This window comes from Tasmannia lanceolata, unplaced genomic scaffold, assembly GCF_043159265.1.
Source record: "Tasmannia lanceolata isolate RefF3 unplaced genomic scaffold, GAP_Taslan_0.1 ptg000029l, whole genome shotgun sequence".
NCBI classification, from domain to species: Eukaryota; Viridiplantae; Streptophyta; class Magnoliopsida; order Canellales; family Winteraceae; genus Tasmannia; species Tasmannia lanceolata.
Window position 1 is genome coordinate 358,421 of NW_027518706.1, and position 22,364 is coordinate 380,784.

Below are 22,364 nucleotides of genomic sequence, written 5' to 3' on the forward strand. Positions count from 1 at the left end.
GAAAGGGGGTTATGGCGACGGCGGCGAAGGGTCCAGCTAGCCGTCAGAAGATTCCCTCCTGCTTTATGGCCGCGGCCAGGAAAGACCGGTCGCAAACTAGGCTTCCCACGTCCGCGCCGTCTAGTTCTTCCGGTCAATCGGTCGGAGTGAAGGATACGGCTATGTCTCCTCCTCGGGAGTTGGAGCCTTCCGCCAAGAGGGTTGCCCCTTCTTGTGCTAAACAGGGGAAAGCCGGTTCGTGGGGCCCGTTCTCCTGCCACCTTTGCGGAGGACATGTCGAGCCGGCTAGAAGGGTCGGTTATGACCAAGCTGCTTCTTGAGAAAATGGAGTTTTCTCCGCAGTGCTACCGGGTGCAAGGAGAACTGTTTAAGCCTGACTGGAAGATCGGCGTTAAGGATGGCGTCCTTGGGAATCCCTGAGTCGGGGTGGAGCTTGGGTTGATGACTGCCCTTCCTGGCGATGAGGCTGAGTTAGAAAACTTCCCCCGCAGGGCCCTGGGGGCCCGGTACCTTCATTCTATGTCCTGCGTAAGTACCGAGTGGCTGGCTTTTCCGCTTGCGTTTTCCCTTTTTGGTTGTCTTTGAGACTGCACGCGGCAATTCTTTAATGGTTCGCTAGTGGCGGGGGCTTTTGTAGGTTCAAAGTTACGCCAGGAAGATGCTGCAGTACATGGGTGAGGACGAGTCCGAGATCGGTGCTTTCGAGGAGCGAGTCCACAAGCTGAGCGAGGACCTGGAGAAGGCCCAAGACGAAAAGGCGGCGCTTGACGACACGGTTTGTCAATTCCCGGGGGAACTCCAGCTGTCCAAGGATGGGAGGAACTGTGCGAAAAATAACTTGGTGGTGACCCGACAAACGTACGCTGAGGAGCTCGTGAAAGCGTGGGAGGAATGCCGAGATTTTGAGGAGTTTTATAAGGCCGCAGCCTCATTCAGCGTGGATATCGAGATGGATGCTTTCGTCGAATGCCGGCGGCGCGTTCGCGATGTTGATCCTTCCTTCCCTTTTGAGAAGTTGGTGCAAGAGGCCGAGGAAGCCGTTCCGGAGGATCTTTTGCCGGAACCAGTGGATACCACGAGACCGGTCGAGGATCTGACGGTTGCCCCGGATGCCTCTACTGTTATTGAGACCTTTGCGGGGGGGGGGGGGGTGAGGCTCGGACGCCTTGGGATTTTTTGCTTATCTTTATGGTTCTATTGATGCACTGGGTCTGTAATAGCTATTTGAACTCTTTTTTTTTTCTTTTTTCTTTTATATATACAACGCGTCGTGGAGGAGATGCGCATGGCTCAGGTGGGAACCCTATTCCATTGATTTGTAAAGGGGAATACATGGCTTTGCTCTGGAAACAACAAAAAGAAAACAAACAAAACATCCGTCATAACTTAAAAGAAAACACAGACCTTACCCTTCCTTTTTACTGGTAAAACTCTCGGAGGTTATCTATGCTCCAACTTCGAGGGACTGGGGCCCTGTCAAGGTGCTCAAGCTGGTAGGCCCCGGGGCGGAGCGCTCGAACGACCCTGTAGGGTCCTTCCCATTTTGATGCGAGTTTCCTGGTGTTTCGGGGGTTGGATACCTCCGCACGGCGTAGTACTAGGTCTCCAGGCTTTACCGTGCGTTTTTTTACTCGGGCATTGTAGTATCGTGCCACCCTTTGTTGGTAGGAGGCGGTTCGGAGGAGGGCTTGCTCTCTTTTTTCAAGCATGAGATCGAGAGCGTTCCGGAGGAGCTCAGAATTTCCTTGTTCGTCGTAGTTCTCCGTGCGGAAGCTGGAGAGGCCGATTTCCAACGGAATGACTGCTTCGGCCCCGAAAGTCAAACTAAAAGGGGCTCCCCAGTTACGGTCCAGGGCGTTGTCCGGTAGGCCCAGAGGACGCTAGGAGTGCTTCTACGCAACACTTTCTGGCTTCTCCCAACCGCTTCTTGAGGCTTTTGAGCAAGATCCTGTTAGTTACCTCCACTTGTCCGTTGGCCTACGGGTGTGCTACGGAGGCGAAACGGTGTTTGATGCCCAGATTATCACAGAACCTGCCGGATTCAGCACTTGCGAACTGGGGTCCATTGTCTGTTACGAGTATTCTCAGAATGTCGAAACAGCAGACCACGTCATGATAAAAAAACTTCTCTGTCGCTTTTGAATTTGGCCTCGCCACGGCTTTAACTTCGACCCACTTGGTGAAGTAATTGATGGCGACGTACAACATCGTGTGCCCCCCGGGGCTTTTGGGAACGGCCCGAGCAGGTCCATGCCCCACATGGCGAAAGGCAGGGGCCCTGCCACCGCAGTGTACGGGGTGCCCGGTTGACGGGGGGTGGTAGCGAACCCCTGGCACGGGCTGCATTTTTTGACAAATTCCTGAGTGTCTCTGAGGATTGTAGGCCAAAAGTAGTCGTGCCTTAAGATCTTCTAGGCTAGGATCCTGCTGCCTCCGTGGTCTCCGCAGATTCCCTCGTGTACCTCTCGTAGTGCGTATTCCGATTCGGAGGGTACCAGGCATCGGAGGTATGGCCATGTGTACGACCGTTTGTACAGCCTGGGTCCGTGGAGCACATAGTGGGCGGCCTTTGCGGTTAGGCATCGGGCTTCCAGCTTATCTTCGGGCAGTATCCCATCTTTTAGATACCGCATGATGGGGTCCATCCAGTTTGGTCCTGGTGGAATTTCCAAGACTTGTACTTCATCGATGCTAGGGTGAAGCAGTATCTCTGTGAGCACGATATAGAAGTCATGGGTTTCTTCAGAGGCTATTTTTGACAGAGCATCCGCTCGATTGTTTATGTCTCGCGGTACCTGGAGAATCTCAACTTCCCCATTCTCTTCAGCTTCTCTTTTACCTTCTGGAGGTATCTCTTCATCCTGAGCCCCCTGGCCTCGTATGCCCCGTTTACTTGCTCGACGACCAGCTGGGAATCGCTATAGACCTTTAACTTTCCTGTGCCGAGTTCCGCGGCTAGGCGTAGCCCTGCCAATAAGGCCTCGTATTCAGCCTCGTTGTTGGAAGCTGTGAAATCTAGCCAGAGGGCGTACTCCGCTGTGAATCCGTCGGGGCCATGGAGGACCACTCCTGCCCCGCGCCCCGTTTTACCTGCTGAGTCATCCACGTGCAGGGTCCAGTGAATCTCGCCGCTCTGTTCCGTCGGGTCGGGCCCCATGTCTTCGTAATCCGTTTGCCTGGTGGGGCCCCTGGTCTTCTCCATTATTGCCGGTTCCGTGGCAAGGGCTGTGGATTCCACTATAAAGTCGGCAAGGGCCTGGGATTTAATGGCCGGCCTCGGTCGGACCTGTATCTCGAACTCTCCTAACTCGACGGCCCAGCTTATGATCCTCCCTGAGGTCTCCGGTTTTTGGAGAATCCTCCTGAGGGGTTGGTCAGTCAAAAGTATTATGGGATGGGCCTGGAAGTAGGGGCGGAGTTTCCGGGCGGCGCTGACAACTGCGAGGGAGAATTTCTCTATGTTCAAGTACCGAATCTCCGCACCGTGGAGGGTCTTGCTTACATAGTACACCGGGTGTTCCCTCTTGTCGCTCTGTTTGGCCAATACCGCACTTACCACCGTAGGGCTGATGGCTAGATACAAAAATTATTCTTCCCCCGGCTCAGGTTTGGTTAGTACGGGCGGTGTTTGGAGGTATTGTTTCAAGGCGTCGAAAGCTTTTTGACAGGCCGGGGTCAATTCGAATTCTCGTATGTTTTTAGCTGTTTAAAGAAGGGCTGACATTTCTCCGCCGACTTAGGCATGAAACGGCCGAGGGCTGTGATTCGTCCCGCGAGCCGCTGCACCTCTACCGCTGTTGCCGGGGGCTCCATGTCTAGGATGGCCAGAATTTTTTCGGGGTTGGCCTCGATGCCTCTGTGGCTAACCATGAACCCTAAGAACTTTCCGGAAGTCACACCAAAGGCGCATTTTGCGGGATTCAGCTTCATCCGGGCTTGTCGCAAGGTGTCAGAGGTTTCTTGAAGGTCGGAGATGTGTTTGGAGGCTTCCAAACTTTTTACCAGCATGTCATCTACATACACCTCCACGTTTCTTTCGATCTGCTTCCGGAATAGCTTATTTACGAGTCGTTGGTATGTGGCCCCTGCATTTTTCAACTCGAAGAGCATGACGGTATAGCAGTAGACGCCCTGATCGGTGATGAACGCAGTTTTTGGAATGTCTGGTTCGTGCATTTTTACCTGATTGTAACCGGAGAAGGCATCTAGGAAGGTGAGGAGCTCGTGCCCAGATGTGGCGTCGATGAGCTAGTCTATACGCGGGAGGGGGTAAGGTCTTTTGGGCATGCTCGGTTTAGGTCTGTAAAGTCTATACAGGCCCGCCAGCCCCCACTGGTCTTCTTAACCATGACCACATTAGACAGCCACTCGGGGTACCGGATCTCTCTGATAAATCCGGCTTGTAGCAGTTTCTCCACTTCAGCTTTTATGTGAGTTTGGCGTTCTACTGTGAAGTTCCTTTCTTTTTGTCAAAAGGGTATGAGGGTCGGATTTATGTTTAACCTGTGAACAGCCATTTCCGGGGGTATACTGGGCATGTCCTGAGCGGACCACGCGAACACGTCTTTGTTGGCTCTGAGGAAACTGATCATTTGGTCTCGTAAGGTGCCTTTTAGCAAGGCACTAATCAGGACTTGCTTCTCTGGTTGATCTTCGGTTATAGGGATGGAGTCTAGCTCCTCGGCAGGCTCCCCTCTGATTGTACGGGCCCGCTCCCGGGGGTCTTCACTCCCAATCGTGAAGTTTTAGGCCGGGGCGTTGCTTCCTCTCAAGCTTGCCGCGTAGCATTGGCGTGCTATCATCTGCTGCCCCCGAACTTCTCCTATCCCGGTTTGAGTGGGAAACTTCATCTTGAGGTGGGGGGGTGGAGACTACCGCTCCCAAGTCTCTCAGAGCGGGGCGCCCTATGATGGCACTGTAGGTGAAAGGTATGTCTACGACCATGAAGGTGGTCAAGATGGCCTTTTGGAGGGGGTACGTTCCAAAGGTTACGGGTAAGTCGATTTTGCCATTGACCCGCACTGATGCCCCGGAGAACCCGTAGATGGAGTACTCCGCGGGTCCTAGTCTCCCCTCGCCCAGTTTCATCTCTTCAAAGGTTCCGAGGTGCAGCACATTGACGGAGCTCCCCGTGTCAACCAAAATTTTTCTTATGTCGAAGTTGGCGACGATTAGCCTGATGACCAGTGCGTCGTCGTGCGGAACTTGTAGTCCGTTGAGGTCTTCGGAGGAGAAAGTGATGACCTGATCGTCATGTGGAGGATTTGTCCGGGCCTTTTTGGAAGGCATTTCCAGGGAGAACACCCGCTCCGCGTACGCTCGTCGACTGGCTGTTGTTGGTCCTCCCGCCGTGGGTCCACCTGCGATGATGTTAATTTTTCTGACAATGGTAGGCGGCTGTTCGTGGGCCTACGGCCGTTCAGGGGGCTCTTCTTTCTTGGGGCTCTGGTGGCGGTGTGTGTCATGCCTGCTGCGGGATCGGTGTCTGCTCTGGGAGCGATACCTGCTGGGGGATCGGCATCGGCTACTGGATCGGCGTCGGCTACTGGACCGGCGCCTGCTACGCGACTAGCACCTGCTTCTGGGTTCATCGGCGGGGTGATGGGCTTCGTCCGAGTTTTCGACAGGGCTCCTGAGGTATTGATTTATATGCCCCTCCTCGGCCAGTTTTTCTATCTGGAGCCTGAGGTGGAAACAATGGTCGGTTTCGTGGCCGTGGTCCCTGTGGAAATCGCAGAACTTTCTGGTGAACCGCTTCTTCAGGTCCGTGGTCATTCTCTTGGGGGGGTCAGGAGACCCTGATCTCTGATAGCAAGCAGGACATGAGAGAGGGGAACCTTCAGGGGGCGCTTCCCAGCATTTCAAAGACGGGGACGGGGTTCCGGCTTGCTTGTCTTTCCTCGGCTCATGGCCTCATGACCTTCGGCCATCGTCGCTTTTTCTTTCCTCGGGGCCGGGTCGGCCCCGCTCTCGTGCACAGGCTTCTTCCGCTCATACGAACTTTTCAGCCTTGGATTTCAGTTCCTGCAGGTCCCGTGGTGGCTTGAGGGTAAGGTGCAGTTTGAGATTCGGGTCGGTGGTAGCATGCTTCAGTGTTGCGACCGCTATTTGGACGTAGATGTTGGAAAGTTGGGCTAGCTCGGCGTTGAATTTTAACATGAAGTCTCTTAGGGTCTCGTTTCTTCCTTGTCGGAGGGCTAAGAGGGCATCCGCCGGATCGTGGCGGAGGCGGTTGTTGGCGAATCTTGCGCTGAACTTCCTTCCGAATTCGTGGAAGGATGCGATGGAGTCAGGCTCCAGTCTCATGTACCAGTCGTTAGCGGTCTTTCTTAACAGGGAGGCAAAGGCTCTGCACATAAATCCGTCCGACGCGCCCTGAAGCGTCATTACCCTTTTGAAAGTTTGGAGGAACTCAAGAGGGTCTGTGCTCCCATCGTACAAACCGAAATGGGAGAGGTCTACTCCTGCTTCCACTGGGGTTTTTAAGACCTCCGAGGTGAACAGGGATGCCGTTTCCCTCTCCCACTCGTCGAGGATGTCGTGGGCGTAAGGATTTTTCATTTCCCGTTTTACTTCTCGGATTTGCCTTTGCAGGTCGGCTAGCGGGTCCAGTCCGGAGGGTTGCACTGAGGTCGCTACCTCCTCTGTCCGAGCTGGGGGTGGTTCCTGGAAGCGAGCCGTCCGGACAAGGGGAGCGCGGCTTAGCGTAGCTTGCTTTCCGTCGTTTCGCTGGTGCCCTCTGGCTGTGGCAGGCAAAGGGCTATTTGCAGAAGGGGAGGGCGTCCGGCGGGCCGGTACTCGCCTTCGTCGGGGATGACACTCCCCCGGCTGTTCCTCGTCACCTTCGTCATAGGCTTCCGTCTGGTCATGTGTTGTCAGGGGCCTCCCCGGGGCCGGAGGTTCCGGCGGAGGCAAACGTTGGAGTAGCTCTTGGCGGAGTTTGTTAAACTTTTCCATGGTGGGGATCATTTGCGGTGTGCTGGAGGCGGGCTGGTGTCGGCCCGAGAGCGGCGAGTTTGGCTCCCGGGAACTGAGGCGTGGGTTTGTGCGTGTTGGGCCTGGCTCCTGGTCATTACCCCTGTTTCTTGCTGTTGGGTGTGGTTTCTCATCGTTGTAGGGCATTCAATACTCGACGAGTCCCACGGATGGCGCCAATATGATGGCGTCGAAATCCGGGTCTGCGATCGAGCGGTGGGTAGAGAGCCTCCGCGGGGTCTGCAATCACAAACAAAGGGGTCAGGGGGGTCCGGGGTGGGTCCCGGACGACCACTTCGACACCCAAGTCAGATTCTTGACCAATCAATATAAAGAACAACGAGAAGAGGCGAGGGTTTGGCCAGGTTTACCAAGGTCAAGGCGCATGTTATCTTCTTGGTGTGTGGGTGGATGGGTCGGAAGGGACTAACAGGGAGAGTGGGATTAAGCTCCCGGCCTCCTCTGTTGTTGCCTTGCCTCTTTCTTTCTTTTCCGGTTGTCTTGAGGGAGATCCCGAAAATCTGTCTTCTTCTTCCCTTCTCCCCCTTTTAAGGGGTGGCGTGCGGACCTTTTCATCATCATGGAGAGAAAACCTTCCTTTGCACGATTGGGCTGTTCTCCTGTTTTGACGGCGCGCGTGGTTTCGCTGGATAATCCCTTCCATAATTTGTGATGATGAGGCTTAGACGGCGAGAAGGTGACACGTGTCGTAATCGTATGGTCTTGCCGTTTATCAGCATCTTTCTTCATGATGGTTAGGCTCAATTGGTGCATGGACGACACGTGGTGAGATTTGGGAGTAGCGCCGTATTTATGTCCCATCACAAGCTCTCCGTGAAAATAAGGCGGCTCTGGCATGTGACCTGATGAAAGTCACCGACACCAAGGTCTTCTCAAATAGCCGAAGAAGATGAAAGCTAGTGGGAGATGACAGAACTTGAACAAATATTTTGGGTTCCACCAAGATGGAATGATGGCACCTCAAGGAGATTCAAAAGCTGAAAATTGTTAAACCAGAGTCAGCTGAAAATATCAGTACATAATGACGCACCACAAAAGTGGGGTCAAAAGCATGCTATATAGAGGGTCAATAGGGTCAATAGGTAAACGAAGATGGTAAAACCTACACATGAGGTGACTCATACAAATACAATATCTGAGAAACAAAGCTTACAAAGTCATATTTCAAAATATCATATCAAAGAAGGTCTCAATATGAGAAGTCATAAAGTCTTAAGAGATCACTGTAAGCGATCAGAAAGGTATGAAATCACCCAAAGGTCATCGGCTTAGCCCAAAAAGCATGCTATTTTATCCGACTGCCCGCGGTTCGAAACTAGTTTTTAAGTTCATATACCTGTCGACATGGTCAACGAATAGCACCCACTAATAGGACCCAAAAGCCAACGTATAACCCTCATTGGTGTGGGCTCTTATAGTTTACGTATAACATAAGCCTCCACAAAAGATGTCCACATATTCACAAGGTCCAAAGATAAGTACAAAGTTCCAAAGATTGTAGTTCAGGTTGGTTCCACAAGATTTTTTCATAATAGTTGAGTATACAACAATCAAAAGGTTCTTATGATTTTCTTGTTCTTGAAAATATTCTATCTCCTAGACGTCATAGAAAATTGAGAATTTTAATGTGTTTCAATTCCAGTAATGAGAATATTGTGGATATAAATCCAGTATATAAGGGTCACATATTCAATGCGAAAATCGTAGGCTATCAATGAGTACAAAATTCAATAGATTGTGTTCAATAAAGGATAAGCATGCAAAAACTCAAATCAAAGACTAAAATTATCAGAGATTTCATATTTTCAAAGAGAATAGAGAGTTACAAATCAAAGGGGCATATCATTTCAATGGAGAATTATATCACTAAAGTGGTACGAAATTACATACCTTGATATCGAACTACTTTCCTTTTCATAATCACCTACAATCAAGAGTATGAATATTCTCCATGAGTTTCATAATTAATTTCACTCCTATCAGGTATATATATACTCATACTGACACAAGACAGCCTTTGGTGCCTCTTCGGAAAAGAATCGGCAAACCGTCCTAGTGTTCTTTTTAGTATTTTGGAATTATTATCATTATATAGTCTCCAAAAAATTTTGAAACTATTTTTTACAGAAAGTACTCATTTCTGACATGCCCGTAGAGTACAAGAGCGTCGAAAACGGACAAGAAACGAAGAAGTTACGAATTTTTGAAGTTTCATAATTTCTTTGCGATAATTTCAGATTCGTCCCCGATTTTGCCATAACTTCTACAGACCAAACTTTCTCGTTTGAGCTCCGATTCGCTCTTGTTCGGATCCGTTGGATTCGTATCGACGAGATGAATCTAACTAATATAATTTCACGCTCGAATCGACACATATAATTATTATAAAAATAATCTAAACTATTTTGTTCGACCCTTCAAGACAAACTTTTCTAAAAACCAAAATGATCCGATCTTGGGCTCGTTAGGGATTCCATAACAAAGCGAATCCTAAGGAAACCGAGATCAATCCTAAGGCACATATTAAACGAAATAAAACCTTTGCTTTCATCTTTTCAAGATCACATAATTCTTGTTTTAGGGTTTCTGATAACATAAATCAATAAAGAACATAGTTCTTACCTTGATCTTCACTTTCTTTTTCCAAAACTCGATCTCCTCTTTCTTTCTCACGAGAATCCTCTCAGGGCTGTAGAAAATGTTTTTGGGTTTCTTAATGGTTGTAAAATTCTCCTAAGATATGTATTTATAGGCTTTCTTAAAGAAGCCCTAATTTTAGTCTAATTCTCATGGAAAAAAACGTCCTTCATTTTTAGAGAGGAACAAATTTTTGAAAGGGGATAATTTAGGTATTTGCAGGGAGGGAGCCCGAATCCTTATAAGCCCATCCACATTGTTCCACTCATCCGATGTGGGGTAACCCCAGCATGGAGCATGGATATCAGCCACGGGGACAAAAGGACTAACATTGAAAGCAACTGTATATGACACACACACACACACACACTCTCTCTCTCTCTCTCTCTCTCTCTCTCTCTCTCTCAGTGGTCCTCCAAGGCACATTGAAATGATTGAACATATGTGATCCACTTCTTTTTGAGGTCATTTTCCGCCCGACATGGCAAAAGTGGCATGTTTCCATACTATTCTCATTCCAATGATACAAACGCCAGTATTATGGGAGAAAGGACGGTGACAATCCCACGTTTTAGTAATGGCAGTCCTCTCTATCAATAATCTCATACGAATTCAGAACCACTTATTTATTTTTTTTGAGATCTTTTCCTTTTCTTTGAATAGAAATTTTAATCAATCCATTTGAGGTTGAATAGAAATTACTTTACCATGCAATGAAAAGATCCCAAAATTGCTTAAAAATTCTGAAATTTTAATGAATGGCACCGACAATCAAGTTGATTAGATTGTGTCGACATACAATCCAAAAGACAATATTGCCCTCAAGTGCGAATAAAGTATAGAAAAAACTTCAACTATTCCATCTTATTTTTTCTACTTTTTTCATCTTTACAACTCCAAAGAAGAGGAAGAAGAGGAAAAGGGGGAAGAATAAGAAGAAAAAAAGAGAAAGAAGAAGAAGAAAAGTAAAAGAAGAGGAGGAAGATCGACGCTGGAAAAATAGCAGGCGCCAAAAAAATAGAAAAGAAGAGAAAAAAGAAGAAGAATTGACACCAGAAAAATGGAAGGCGTCATGAAAATGGAAAAGAAGAGGAAGGATGAAAAAATAGAAGACGCCGAAAAAAATGGAACACTCTTAGATTGACCAAACTCAGGGTCATCTCAGTCTGTTCAGGGTCACTTGGTCTGACAGGGATCGAACGCCCCCGAGTTCTACTAGAACAACATTGAATTCTATCAAGATGAGCGATGATCCCAAGTCTGACTGAGATGACCCCGGAGACAAACCACAATTATCCTGAGTTTGACCGATAGGACCCCGATTCAGACCGAGATAACCCAAAGTCCGATCGAGATGATCCCGAGTCAGACCGAGATGAGCGATGACCCCGAGTCAAACCGAGTGACCCGAGTGACCCAAGTTGATTCTTATTTTTCCCTTCCTCTACTCTTCTTTTCCATTTTTTCCTGCATTGATTTTTATGTTTCTTCTTCTTTTTTTCGGCACCTTCCATTTTTCTGGCACCAATTCTTCCTTTTACTTCTTATTCATCTTCTTTACTTCTTCTTTCTTTGCTTCCTCTTTTTTTCCCCTTCTTCCTCTTGTTTTTCTTCCTCTTCTTTGGAAGTACAGAGATGGAAAAACTAGAAAAAATGAGAGGAGGGGAAGAAGAGGATATTTTTCTGTGCTTTATTTGAACTTGAAAAAACGTGGGTGTTCACCATTGCTTACCCCGACTTGATGTTGCAATGCTGCTCTGATACCGGTTGATCTTAAATTCGGGTTTAGATGTTGTATAATCTAGTGGATCAGATACCACTTGATCCAAGATTTAACAGACCGGATCTCTTCTGTATGGCTGCATTTGGTAGGAGAAAATGATAACACACGTTCTTAAGTGGAAACAAGCAAATCATGAATTGCAATGGACAGTCAATAGTTGTAGAACAATAGCAGACAAAAGATCGTAATCTGTAACCCATGTAGTTGTAGACAATAGCAAACAAAAGATTGTAATATGTAACCCATGATTTTCTTTTGGCCACAGATCGAAGAACGTGTGTTATTATTTTCCCCTACCAATTGCAGCCATAGAAAGAGATATGGTCCATTAAATCTTGGATCAAGTGGTATCGGTTCCACTAGATTATACAACATCCAAACCCAAAATTTTCATCGCATGTAACTTATTTTGCATAGAAATAATTAATCCGACATCATCAAGGGCGGAGCCAGGAATTTGCTTGAAGAGGGGCAGAACATGGGTGACGCCCATTACTCTTTTACACTAGAGGGTTTCTCCCAAGTAAAAAAGGGGGCTAGTATAACTTTTCCCTTACATTTCATGTAGTGGGGCCAAATTATATTACACATGTTTTGATGGGTTGGGCCCACTATTTAACACTCCTAGCATGGCATGGGTACTTTGTTTTGGGATGGTGAAAGTTTGTGTTGTCTGGTATCATTCAAAAAGTATTGTACAACTTACCATATGATGATCCAAGCCGTTCATTTGATAGGCCACAATGTAAGGCTATGCCAGAAAACTCATTTCAATAGAATGATCCTAGCTCTATGAAAGGTCCCCATAATATGCAATTCCAATTCAAATCGTAGAGCTAGGATCATCCTATTGAAATGTGTTCTTGGGCTATGACCCTAACATCGGAAATACATTGCACCCCAAAAACCATTTTCATTGGGGTGCAATGTATTTACGATGTGGCTTAGGATCATCCTATCAAAATGAGTTTTTGGGCTATGACCCTAACATCGTAAATACATTGCACCCCAAAAACCATTTTCATTGGGGTGCAATGTATTTACAATGTGGCCCATCAAATGGACATCTTGGATCATCCTATGGTAAGTTATACAATACTTTTTTAAAAATAATTTGAGCTATACGAGCTTACACCATATTATAACTGATATATTTTGAGCGTATCAGTGGAGATTTTATATGCTGTGTGTATGCGTGAATTCTAGTTTTCTTCTGGGTCCCACTTCAGAGGATGATCGAACCGTTCATTTGTGGGCCACAAATCCACAATGTCATAGGAGATTTTTAGTTCGCTGGAGAGAGAGAGAGAGAGAGAGAGAGAGAGAGATAGAAGAGTGAAGAACAGAATTTTATATTCTATTTTTCTGGGATCTCTTACTTGCATTGGTGAACAACATTTGACAAGTATTATTAGACTTGCATAAACGTTTGCAAATTATATGAAATCCCAAAAGAATTTGACTCATAGGCTTCTACCTACCTTTAGACTCTTGGGCGATCGATGTTCCTTTTGGACTTTGAGACTTGGTTTTTAGTCCAAAATTGATTCTTGGAGTCAGTTACATTTAATTATCAGTACAATATAATATTTTGGAACTCAAAATCAATTCCCAAAATAAAAAACAAATAAGGCCTTAATGTCACTCATGTTTACACTCTGAGTACGGAAAACAAATAATAGAAAAAGGGAAATCTTACCGCACAACCATCAATCGAGTAAGGTTTGGTTGGGAGCGAGCCGTGGAGAAGTAGGCACAAATCCCGCCTCCCGAACCGTTGAACTACTATAATAGCATGGCGATGAAAACTTCGATTCGCTCCACAAAAGGCCTCGAATCAAAGATTAACACACTTCCTTACATATGCTAATTCAAATCCTTTCTTTCTATATGAAATTCCTTTAGGCCACATTTGGATACCAACGAGAATTAGATTTGGATTTAGTTGATATTTTGAACTGGATCAAATCCTTATATTTCCAAATCAGCTACGTCAGTGCAAAAAAATCCGATTCTACGAGACATTATTTGGAAATCAATATTTGTGGCAACTTCCATCACCATCGCTACTCCTCGACGTTGCTCCGGCAACAGCGATACATCTCTCTCTCTCTCTCTCTCTCTCTCTTAAAACATGATCATGAAAATGATTATGTGTTTTGTATCTAAAACTCAAATCCAAATCAAAATACAAATGCATGAGGTATCCAAACGGGCCCTTAGTTGCATGCCCCCCAACCTTGGCAAGGTGCCTTTCGTTGGTGGTAAGCTGGGTCAGGCGATAGAAGGGGGAGGGAAAAGGCAAATATTTGCCATTTGTAACTATATCAATCAACAATTGTTTAAACCAGTCCATGATTGGTTGATGTCGGTTCTTGATCGGATCCTACAGGATGGGACCTTCAATCAAAGTCGACCTCTTTTGATATTTGTACAACCACATCTTATATTTCACCATTTAATTAAAGTGCTTTCGAAGGCTATTACCGTTGGGGTGCCCTAAAATAAAAAAGACAAATTTCTTATTGGGGACTGATATCTGATATCACGACCAAATTTTGATAATGAGGCGAACTCACGTTGTTTTAGCATATTTAGCCAGCTGTTAAAGGCCAGCAATCTAATTACATATGCCTCTATCTTTTGTTGTTGCGTTAAATGCGAGAAATAGTGAATTTGGAGGTGACATCATAGAGCTCCTCCTTGGCCTTGGGTTGGGTAGTCATGGCGTGAAGCTCCACCCTCAACTTTTCCATCGCGCTACTCGGCAAGTAAAAAGGCACAACAATCCCATCCCCGAACGGGATATAAAAGCTTGTCAACTCTTGAATGCCCCTCATCACACCCTCGGCGACCCCACCATAAACTGGCCTACCCCAACCGAAATCTATGTCCCCGAACCCAGAATATCTCACGTCCGAAACCAGGTACGTGCCCACCACCTCAAAGGGAGGCCGCCCTTTGACCACCATGAAGTCTGCCAACGATTGCATGTACGCCTCGTTCATTTCTGCCTTGGCCTTCCTCACCAACTCCAAAGCGTACCCCAACGGATTCTCACACAGCTTCCCGGCCCTCGATATGGCCGCCGGGAATGACAAAGCGTTCCCGTAATAGCCATCCGGCAGTGGGGGGTTGAACTTCCCACGTGCATTCACAATGCACAGCATTCGGACCTCTTCGTCCGCGTTGAAGCCCAGAGCGATGGTCCGACATCGCCAGAGGCATGCGATCAGCAGATCGAATGTGGAGCAGGTGCGAAGGTGGGGTGGCAACTGCTTCCTCAAAGCTGACACCTGTTGTGGCCCCGAAGAAGAAAGAGCCGTGGACCATGTTGTCGAATGGAATATTGATGGTCCCATTTGTATGGACTACCTTGTCGTACTCGCGGTGCTTGTGCGTCACGTGTGGTGGGTTTCGCGCACTGAGCAACTCTCTATGCCACACGGGCAGCACGGACGGAGTAGATGCACCTCGGGCTATCTCGCCCACGGCCCGCATGAATTGGACGAGCCCGAATGCGTCGCTCATGGTGTGGTTCAGCCGAAGGACGAAGATGAAACCTCCACAACTCAGCCGGGTCACCTGCACTCACCACAAATCATAACTCAGAAACTACCTCTACCTGCGATGAATGACCCATGTAAGGGTGGGCCCTTGCATAAAGAGCTCAAAGAAATTAAAGGGCCCTCTATTGGATCAAGTCAATAATGATGTGCAACAAGGGACGCAAGGTCGGGTTCAACCCAAAAAAGTCCCGGTTGTGTTCGAGTCCAGTCGGGTTCAGATTTAAGTGTCAGTTTCTCCCGACCTGCATCAAACCTGACATATTTATTTATTTTATTTACTTTTACAATTTTTCAGTTATGTATTTTAGAACATAAAAACCTTAAAGGAAAAATATCACAATAACTGGGTCAACCCGACCCAAATTGGGAAATTGAGTCCGGCTCGGGTTGAGACATTAATTTTTCGGGTTGGATCGGGTTAGCCTTCATCGGGTTGAGAATGTTGAGAGTCGGATTGGGCTGGATTTGGGTTGACAGTTTAGAGATTTGGGTTGGCTTCAACCCGACCTGAGTTGCACCCGATATGCAACCGAATTTACTTTTCAACCGATTTTAAAAGGTCATAAAAAATGACATGAATCCAATCACGGTCCCATCTCTTTATGCAAGGGTACCCTTGTATTTATCATTCCTCCGATTACACATACCAAAGTCAGTCGTCTTTTGTTGTTTTTTTACACAAAATTTTTTTTATTGGAAAATTTAATTTAATTTCCAGCATCTTGCAGACTCATTTTCTATGGAAATTGTTTTACAAAACTGATAACTTTCCTTATTTTCATGGAATACCTACAACACATTTTTATCCCATGAATATTATTTTCCCTAAATTTTTTTACACGCCATGTACAGCATGGCTGTAGCCCTCCATTTGGCATGTCATGTTTGAAGGGTGTGGCCACCATGTTACCCCATGGGTGATCAAGGCCCATCATCTCCACCCAAATCCATGGATAAGGTGAGGCCCACTACTTTATACTCATGCACATAGCTTGGCTAGAAATGGTAGTAAAAAAATAGCCGAGTTCGTTAAAACTTAAAAGAATATCCTAGTCACGGGAAATCATTGTTTAATGCTCTGTTTGGATGCTGGTAGATGTTGGGGGGATTTAGAGAAGAAGAAATCAAAAGGAAATCAAAAGGAAATCAGTCAACAGGGAGATTGTGAGCAAATCTCCCCGACGTTGTTTGGTTGGGGGTAGGAATGTGCAGGAATGCTTTTACCGTATTTTTTAAGATTTTTTTGGGGAATGTTATCAGCACTACTGTTTTTTGATGAGGGCACTCCTCACTTCATAAAAAGTACGGTATGGCCCGCACCACAGGATTATCCAAACCGTCCATTAGATGGGCCATAGCCTAAATAGGTTATGCCCCAAAATTATATCCATTGGTTGATTCTAACCCTCCGATCTATAGAGGGTTAGGATCAACCCTCTAACATTCAGATTGGAGGGTTAGGATCATCCTATTGGAATGATTTTTGGAGCATAACCTATTTAGGCTATGGCCCATCTAATGGACGGTTTGGATCATCCTATGGTGTGGGCCATACCGTACTTTTAATAAAGTGAGAGTGCCCTCATAAGAAAACAGTAGTGTTGATAACATTTCCTTCTTCTTCTTTTTTTTTATAGGAATTTGCTAGCAAACTTCTCCTATGTCACTTCTCGACATGTGGCCATCCTTGGTGCAAAGATGCGCACATGAGCAAAGGTTGCTAGCAAAAGCAAAAATAAGCAAAAAAGTAATCATTACCTAGAAATGGTTATAAAGATTGAAAATTGCGAAAAAAATACCAAACATATGACAATTATGGAAAAAACTACAAGCAAAAATAGAAAGTTATGACAATTACGGTGAAAAAGAATTTTCCTGAGAAATTCTCCCATTTTTCCATCGATTTGGAGAAATTCGTCCGGCGAATTTCAAGGGTTCCACGTCACCCGCCGAGCGCCCGACATAACCGGCGGTCAAAATTCCAATTTTTGCTAAATTCCTACCAAACACCCCTCGGGTAATTAGTAGAATTACATTCCCTGCTATTTTACTCAAAAAAACATACGGGAAAAATCTTAAGTTCAAGTGTTTAGGCTTTTATAGAAAGTTAAAAATCATGGGTTAATGAATAAATGACTGCACCTGAATCAATAGCAAGGGGCAGTTGAGTATCTCTCCCGTGCCAGGAACTTCATAGAGAAACTTGTCTAGCCAGGGGAAGGGCGGATGCAAGGTCTCACCCAATTGCTCCAGTCTCACATCCGCATCTGCCTCTACGAACAACACGCCCTCACCGGTGCATTCCACTATTAGCTTCCTACCGGACCCTTCCCTAAGCCTACCCGCGAACGGGTAGTAGAAAACGAGCACCTTAGCGAGCGCGTCTCTCACAACTCCAGCTGGGTCTCTCCCTCCCATCCTTGTGTCATTATGGTAGAATTGTATGACAGGAATTTGGAACCGAAAACTCTCCTGGTCATCGATGTCTGAAAGGGGCTTGAATTCATGTGGTGTGGGCTTGGCAGGGGTGACCAATATTGGTTCACGCCTTGTCACAGAGAATACTAGAGGGGATGCCATGAAAGAGGTGTCTCGACAAAAAGAAGTGGGTGATTTTAGTTAGCTGAGAGAGGTTCGAGTGTCTGTCTTGATAACTACATGGGACATGGATTTATGGTTCGAGTGTCTATCTTAATTTTCTGAGAAATGACATCCCGCCCACCTCTTAATATCTTTTAAACTTTAATTTTCTGGGAATTGACATCCCGCCCACCTCTTAATATCTTTTAAACTTTAATTTTCTGGGAAATGACATCTCGCTCACCTCTTAATATCTTTTAAACTTTAATTTTCTGGGAAATGACATCTCGCCCACCTTTTTCACTGCTTGACGATAAATTCACTCCCTTAGGCTCTCTTTGGTTGCTTTTGGGTGTTGGGGTTTGGGTGGAATTAAAAGTCAAACTGGATTTAGGTGGGATGTCAGTCAAAAAGGAGAAAGCTGGCATCTTTGAAAAGTGGTGTTTGGTTGTAAAGGCAAAAGGTGGAAGTTTGCTGGAAATGACAGACATTCCTGCATTTGGTTGCAAGAATATGTTGAGGAGAGGTGTGGGAAAGTTCTAAAAGTGGCATTTGGTTGACGGAATTTGTAGAGGAGCTTTGAGGAGAAGTTGTAAAAGTTGCATTTGGTTGGTTGAATATAGGTGGGAGACTATTCAATGTTATGTTTATTTTCAATTCTTGGGCTTGGTTATATGAAAAAAATATTGGCCACACTAGAGGATGATCCAGGCCGTCCAGTTGATGGGCCACACCATAAATTGGTTGTATGTTATGCCCAATAATTCATTTGTATAGGACAATCCTAGCCCTCCCATCTATAAATGAACAACATATTATAGAAAGTTGGAAACGTATTAAAAATGTATCGGACGGCTAGGATCATCCTATGAATTAAAAGTTTTGGCGAGAAGCTATTTACGCTTTGGCCCATCAAATGGACGGTTTCGATCATCCTAGCCCATGAAATGGACATTTTAGAGAGGACAACAATAACTTTTCAATGTTATGTTTATTTTCAGCAAATGGGCTTGCCCAATAATTCATTTGTATAGGATGAACCTAGCCCTCCCATCTAAATTTTTTTATGATGTTTCCTGGGTCCTGGGGATGCCCCTGTTTGTTGGCCACAACCAATCTTATTATTTGCCCCTCCTTGATCAAATTCCTCACACCGTTTGGATGATGCCTCTTGTCCCGTGTTTGTTGTCCTACATGTAGATGCATATTTTTTTGTTGATCTCAAAAACATATTTTGTTGTCCCCATGGGGTACGAACTACTTAAGTTGTGGAGTGCAGTGGGCTTCCTTTGGTTGATCTCAATAACATTTGATACACCTATATCTCTTCAATGGATGATTCACGCCAAGATCAGAAAAAGTACAAACATCACCCAGCTGATGCAACTGAAATTCAATAATGCCATCTGCAGTTAGATTATATAGTAATAGATGGAACAGAGAAAAGCACACAAATTCAACTGCAAATGATTTCCATACAAACCCAAGTGTATTTACCATTCCAAGATTAAAAAAAAACAACTACTAAAGCTAAAAGCCACGATGCAAAATAAGATCCGTGACTAGGATCATAAAGTTTACAGAAGCGAACACAATACAACACCTAATATCAGAGAATAAAACATACTACAACTGTCTGATGCAAGAGCAAAGCTTTCATTCAAAGGTGATATTCCTCCACTGTAACTGATACTTCTGTAACAAACAACACAGTTCAACCTAAGTGTAAGAAGAACTGGTCACAACAGAACTTGTTGAAGCTTGGGAATCCGCATGAATGTTCGTATCTTCTTTTATATCTTTGGTACGGCCACTAATGCCATGGAAAAACGCATTAAAGTCAGCTTTAGCCTCCTCCCTACTCCTATAGGAACGAAAGCACGCTCCACTAAACCCGTTAACTTGAACATGACAGTGTTGCCAACTGTCATAAACGCCTACCTGCCTTCCCTTAAAAATCACATAGAACTTGTTTTTCGCCATTAACCTGCAGAAATGCACATAGAACATTGAAGTACTACTACATTAGTTGAAGTGCAGCCATGAAGATGAATGTTGGATCAAGTAGAAATAATAGTAGCAATGGTGAAGAAAGATGAACTTTTGTTCGGAGTAGATATTTGTATATCATTTTGATGTGTTTTTATTGAATTGGGCTGTGGATAATGCCAACCGTAGATACTAAAGAACAGTATAACAGTAGAACTGATCAACGAATAAAAACTAATATTTCTAACAAACAATTTCATATGTAAAGGCTATAACATTTGCAATCTATTGAATTATGTGCTATTCATTTTGCTATATTTTCTCGCTTAGAACGCATAATTGCAAGCAAAATCCCAATCCGAAAACTGTTATTTTATACCCATTCCTGACTGTGCAACCATCCCCGTCCTTGCTTATTGCTTCTAGTAACTATGGAATTACTAAGTTGGTTTTTTTCCCACAAGATTAGAAGATTAAAATCTAATCATAACAGCCATTCAAAAAAAAAATCTAATCATAACACCAACAGTGGGAATATCCCAACTTACGAAGCGCATAGGAGTTACAGAAACGATTGCAGTATGGTAACATGCTATTTAGGATACCTGTAAAGCCAGTTACATGGAAATTATAGTTGTATTAATTGTTTATTAGTATAGGACCCATTCGTCATATTTAATGTAATTTAATGTAAATCATAGCATAAGGTGCATCTAAGTTACATTAATTGTTCTCTCAACATCTTGCAGAAGGGAGCAGTGGTCGCAGAGCAAGAGGTTAGTAAGCTTCCAAAGAAACTAATAAGTTGGAGAAGAGACACCAAAGGGAGATTTCTAATCTTAACCACTTGCAGAGTTTCGTCTACCCAAGGAAACATTAAGACCTGAACGTAATGATGCTGCCATAGCTATGAGATATGATGAACGTAATCACATTCTGGAATTGGATATCAGCCTTCTCATTTCCCTTAGAATACAAACACCTCTCTTCTTCCTCTTAGAAGAAGCAACATATTGACTTCCACCTGCAGCTGCACTTGTTTCCATTGGAGTACCTGTCGGAGTGCGCTGCGACCGCTGCCCGACCTCAGGTGGCGAAGTCCTACGAGGGGAAGGTACCTGAGGCATTTCTTCGGTCGGAATATAACTCGGCATGTCGTCATACTGAGACCCAGTACCAATAAAATCAAATTGAGACGAAGTGTGTTCAGTGTATTCACTCTCCTCATTGGCCACGTTGACGACGTAGGCCTCCTCCTCAGAAGGCCGCGTAACATTCTTATTTGTTTTTTTGTAGGTTCCATGTGCATATTCATCTCCAAATATTTCAGCCATCTCCTCATAAAAATCATGACGCTGACTGAAGTACCTCTTCCTGTTAGGATAAGACTAGGAATAAAACAAAAGCAGATCAGTTGAAAGCTAGCGGTTTGCATTATATAACTAAAAAAACCATGTATATGCTTATAATTAATACCTTCAAGTACTCCATGGCAACGTCCCTTGTAACTACGATTTTCTTTTTCTCTTCATCCCATCCAAAGCCACTTGTGGCAAGCATCTCAGCCACAATTCTGTAGTTGGCTTTCATTGTCTTAACATGGTTTTTCACTTGTTCAAACGTCAAATCGGTACCGCATGCCTGATTAACTTCAAGTAGTGCATACTTATACGCACTCTTCTTGAAGCCGTTGGGAATTTTGCCCCCTCTATGGCCTCATGCCTAAGGGCCTGTAATAACACCAAGTCCATCGAAGATGTCCAAGACGCATTTTTTCCCTTCCCTTCATCAACCGCATATTTTCCCTTCCCATCATCAGCCGATGTTTCCATTCCCTGCCTCATGTAACAATATCATATCATAATCCATAACAACATTCATATTACCTCAAAGAAACACATAAAACCTTCCACTGGAACAATAAAAACAAACATGCATGAAATCCCATTACAGTACCATAAGTAATAAGATAAAACTTAGACAACCACAACAGTTTACAGTACCATAAGTAATAAGATAAAACTTAGAGAACCACAACAGTTTACAGTACCATAATTCCCATAAGATAAAACTTAGACAACCACAACAGTTTAGTGTTTGCATGACCATAACAATACTTCACTTAAGAGTATCAAATTAACTACACGATCCAAATTTCAAAACAAAATAAACAATTCGACATCAGTCGGCCGCGCCTAATCATTCCGTATGTCAGTACAGATCTGCTCCCGAATCCTATTTCCTTCCCTAGCATCGGCTGTTCGGCCCAATCGTGGTGCACTTTCACGTTCTTCTGCCTCTGAATCATCTTCATCAGGAGCTTCTCGGCGGCGGCGGCGGCTGTAGACACCCCATTTTGATCGGACCGAAGTTCGCTATGCTTGGGCGAAACCCCATCCAATCATTTCCGCCATGTTTCGCACTTTTCCGTTAAGTGTTGAGAGAGATTATTCCCAAGAATTCGAGCAAGAGAGAATTTGGATCCGATTGATGGGCCCGTCTTGAGCATTTGTTTAGATTTGGATCAAACAGGGTGGCCCGCGCATTGTTTTAGTGAAAAATGAGTTTTGAACCTACTTCGATCCAACACCTAAAGATGATCATCAAGAGAACGGTCAAGATCTCAGAGAAGTCGTTTTAACAACCAATTTTGTTACGATCATCAGGTTGAGTTACTCGGATCAGCCCATTGAAATGATTTAGGAGGACACAACCTACTTAGGTAGGGGACCCATCAATTGGATGGTCTGGATCGTCATAGAGGAATGATTTAAGGGGGCACAACCAATTTACATTGCGACCCACCATTT

General features: G+C 45.0%; 1 protein-coding gene and 1 pseudogene across 2 annotated transcripts; both read right to left on the reverse strand.

Moving 5' to 3' along the window:
* Positions 1-2,411: 2,411 nt before the first annotated feature.
* LOC143859388 (uncharacterized) lies at positions 2,412-3,157 on the reverse strand. Its single transcript, XM_077370105.1, has 2 exons — positions 2,840-3,157; positions 2,412-2,795 (listed from the first exon to the last, which is right to left on the reverse strand). Exons 1-2 carry the CDS (start codon positions 3,155-3,157, stop codon positions 2,412-2,414), a joined length of 702 nt encoding a protein of 233 aa, XP_077226220.1.
* Positions 3,158-13,921: 10,764 nt separating this feature from the next.
* On the reverse strand, positions 13,922-17,658 carry LOC143859351 (benzyl alcohol O-benzoyltransferase-like; annotated as a pseudogene). The gene is made up of 2 exons (XR_013239243.1): positions 17,128-17,658; positions 13,922-15,001 (listed from the first exon to the last, which is right to left on the reverse strand). The product of XR_013239243.1 is annotated as a benzyl alcohol O-benzoyltransferase-like (transcript).
* Positions 17,659-22,364: the final 4,706 nt, after the last annotated feature.